Source organism: Mitosporidium daphniae, assembly GCF_000760515.2.
Source record: "Mitosporidium daphniae strain UGP3 chromosome Unknown contig-248, whole genome shotgun sequence".
NCBI classification, from domain to species: domain Eukaryota; kingdom Fungi; phylum Microsporidia; genus Mitosporidium; species Mitosporidium daphniae.
In genome coordinates this window covers 1-2930 of record NW_013546569.1, presented here as the reverse complement: position 1 = coordinate 2930, position 2930 = coordinate 1, and the positions used below count along the sequence as shown (strand labels likewise).

Below are 2930 nucleotides of genomic sequence, written 5' to 3'. Positions count from 1 at the left end.
CCCTATGTGACATTTATCATTAAGCTCGTTTGCAAGAGTCAATGGATCATAGCCTTCGATCATTGAAATTGGTGCAGTGCATTGATTTTTTGATAATAGAACAACCGTTGGCAAAGACGAAAGGGCGTATATTTCACAAAGTTCAGAGTTTTTTTCAGCATTGACTTTTGAGAATGAAATTGGAGAACAGGGAAGTGAAGATTGGATGATAGATTCCCAGTTTTCGATGATTGTAATGAGATTACAACACGGGGCATTATCTGCGGAGTAAAAAACAATCAGCAAATATGAGGTAGCGTCATCGTTCAGTGCATTTTCAACGTCATCTTTGGATGAAAGTTCGAACATTAAAATTTATAGTTTAATTAACAATGGAATCAATTAAAATACTAGCTTCCCTATGGGATGCCCTAAATTTAAAAGGATCAAGAAATACCTAAGCCTTTCCAGCACGGCAGTTGAAACGGCGTCTTTCGTCATCATGGAGCATACTAAGCTGGTCGACTCAAATATGTAAAGATTATATTTGGGATCATGATTAATAAATATTAAATTTGACAATGACAAAGGAGCATCAACATTAGTTTTAATATTGGCTTCGATTGGCTTCGAATGGAAGATCTCAAATCCATCAATAAAGACCGATTGTAATATGGGTTTCTTAATCATAACAAGCAACAAATATACAGATAGCGAGTTAGAATCAAGATACAAGTAAAATTCCTTCAATTCATGTAAAGAGGTTAAAACTACAGATTGGTTCTTGAGCTCATCCGTCAAAGTTGCATTTGGAGTCAAGTTCGAAGCAAGGTGCTTTACAAAAACACAAGGAAATAAAGTAATATACACGGCATTTGAAATATATTCTAAAAATTCGTCTTTAAACAAGTTGAAGTGGGCCTCTGGAAGGCGGGATTTCTGGAAAATCTGGGAATAATTTGTCGCCTCGAAGAAGGTAAAATTTGGTCTTTTCCGAAACGGACGTATACATGCACAGCTCTTTAGTGATGTAATCTAGGATAAAAATACTTAGCATACAGAGAAAACCGAATTTATCGGCAAAAGATAATTCAAGTCATCTGGATTGGTCTTCCATAAGCGGATAATAATCCACTTTGGAGCATTTCCGACGGCAGCCGAATAAGATATAAGCAAACAGAAAGGCGATGAGCTTGATACGTACATTTCCATGATGGAGTTTGCTTCATCAGATGATATTGAGGATGAATCCAAAATAGCCATTAACCTTGCAAGCAGATCATTTTCTTGCTCAAATGTGATTAAAAAGGACGAATTATTTGGAACGGGGGTTTTTGGCGACGAAATTGATTTCCTGATAAATAAAAACGGTTGGATTTTGACGGGGAGAACAAGATTATTAATTACAGGTACAAGTCCGCCATTGATATCAAACGATGAGATTTCTCTATTCAAAGAAAAAATCGAAATATTCGAAAATCCAAGTTTGCAGTCCCATGGTGCTATAGCAACCGCATTATAGCCAAGCTTGAAATACGCGGTTGAAGATTCAGATCCTTTGCGAAGAGGAAATTTTTTAAAAGCCACAGATTCGTGAGTTATGTTGCAGAACAAGGGCTTAGGATCGATTCCATCCGAAGGTCCAACATACTAAAGATTAGGAAAGAAACTCCTACCTCTGAATGAAATAGGATTAGCTTTTGCCCAATAAAGATTTCATTGTTTCTTACCAAAGAAGAAATGTGATGGTCAACTTTAAATTCGCCAAAATACCAGCCGTCGCAGAATTCAAGCCATAAGGCTTCATCTGAATTTGTACACTTGTAAAAAATGTCGCTTACATATAGAACCATTGGTTTGCAAGACGAATCGTCACATTCATAAATTCTTCTCAAGCAAGATCGATTTTTACCAGAAATATCTTTAAAATAGCGATAGGTCATCCTGCAAACAAAATAATCAAGCGAAAATATTCGGTGGAAAAAGGCATGCAGATGATTTAAATTTTGGTGTTCGTAATTTACACGCAAAAATCTAAATAAAGCACATGCGCGTTCAAACTCAATTCGAAGCTGCAAAGTGACCCAGTTTTGATCAAGAAGACCCCCATTTATGGTTGCATTGCATTTTAATGCTTGCACAACGGCAAATGTATTAAAGACCTGATCAGGAAGCATGGTTACACAGTCTCTAGGATACTTGGGTAATTTTAAAAAACATTGAGAAAAATTAGTAGACCTACAAGGCACATTGTTTACGTCAAGATCGTATAAAAAACGAGCCTGATCTGATCTTGAACGGTCTAAATAGGCTTTCAACTGATCGGATCTAACAAAAAAATGGGATCCTTATTACCGATTCGCATGTATTGTTGACCGTTTTGAAAGGATCTTTGTTTTGGTTATGTTTGGAAATTTAGAGACGGTTTAGCGGGGTTTTCGTTACAGGGCATAGTCATTTGATCCTTTTTGGGAACTTTTTGAGGCTCTTCAAACTTTGTTGGTGCCGTGCTTGAAGGTGGCTCCGTCCAATTGGGAGATTCCGGATGCAGAAGAAATTCGTTTACTTTCAAAAGAGAGTTTAGAGAAATAGGAATGGCCTTATTTGAGGCCGTGGTAAAAAAAGAAGCAATTTTTTCTGAACCATCGATAGCCTGCTCTGCATTAGAAGGGGGCGCGAGACTTTCATCCGTGTGGTCCTGAAATAGTAATCTAGCCTTTTTTAAAGAACGTGTTGAAATATTAATTTGCCTATTAGTTGCAGTGGTGAATCCGGTATTGGTGGTTCCCGCTGCATTGGCAGTGCCCGCTGTACTCTGATACGAACAAATTTTTGACTGAAATTCGTCGTCTACGTTAAAGGGATCAGGACCAGTTAAGGGGAAAGACGAATGACATTGAAGAACGTTAGAATCTCTCCAATATTCAAGCTCAATTGGAAGCTCAAACAAC

At 37.5% G+C, this 2930-nt stretch overlaps 1 protein-coding gene across 1 annotated transcript; it reads right to left on the bottom strand.

The window, feature by feature from the left end:
* Positions 1-381: 381 nt before the first annotated feature.
* DI09_248p10 (uncharacterized protein) lies at positions 382-2930 on the bottom strand (the record flags this gene model as incomplete). Its single annotated transcript, XM_013382898.1, has 4 exons — positions 382-927; positions 1039-1629; positions 1710-2307; positions 2403-2930. Coding segments are annotated over 4 exons (2263 nt in total), but the record flags the coding sequence as incomplete, so codon positions are not given.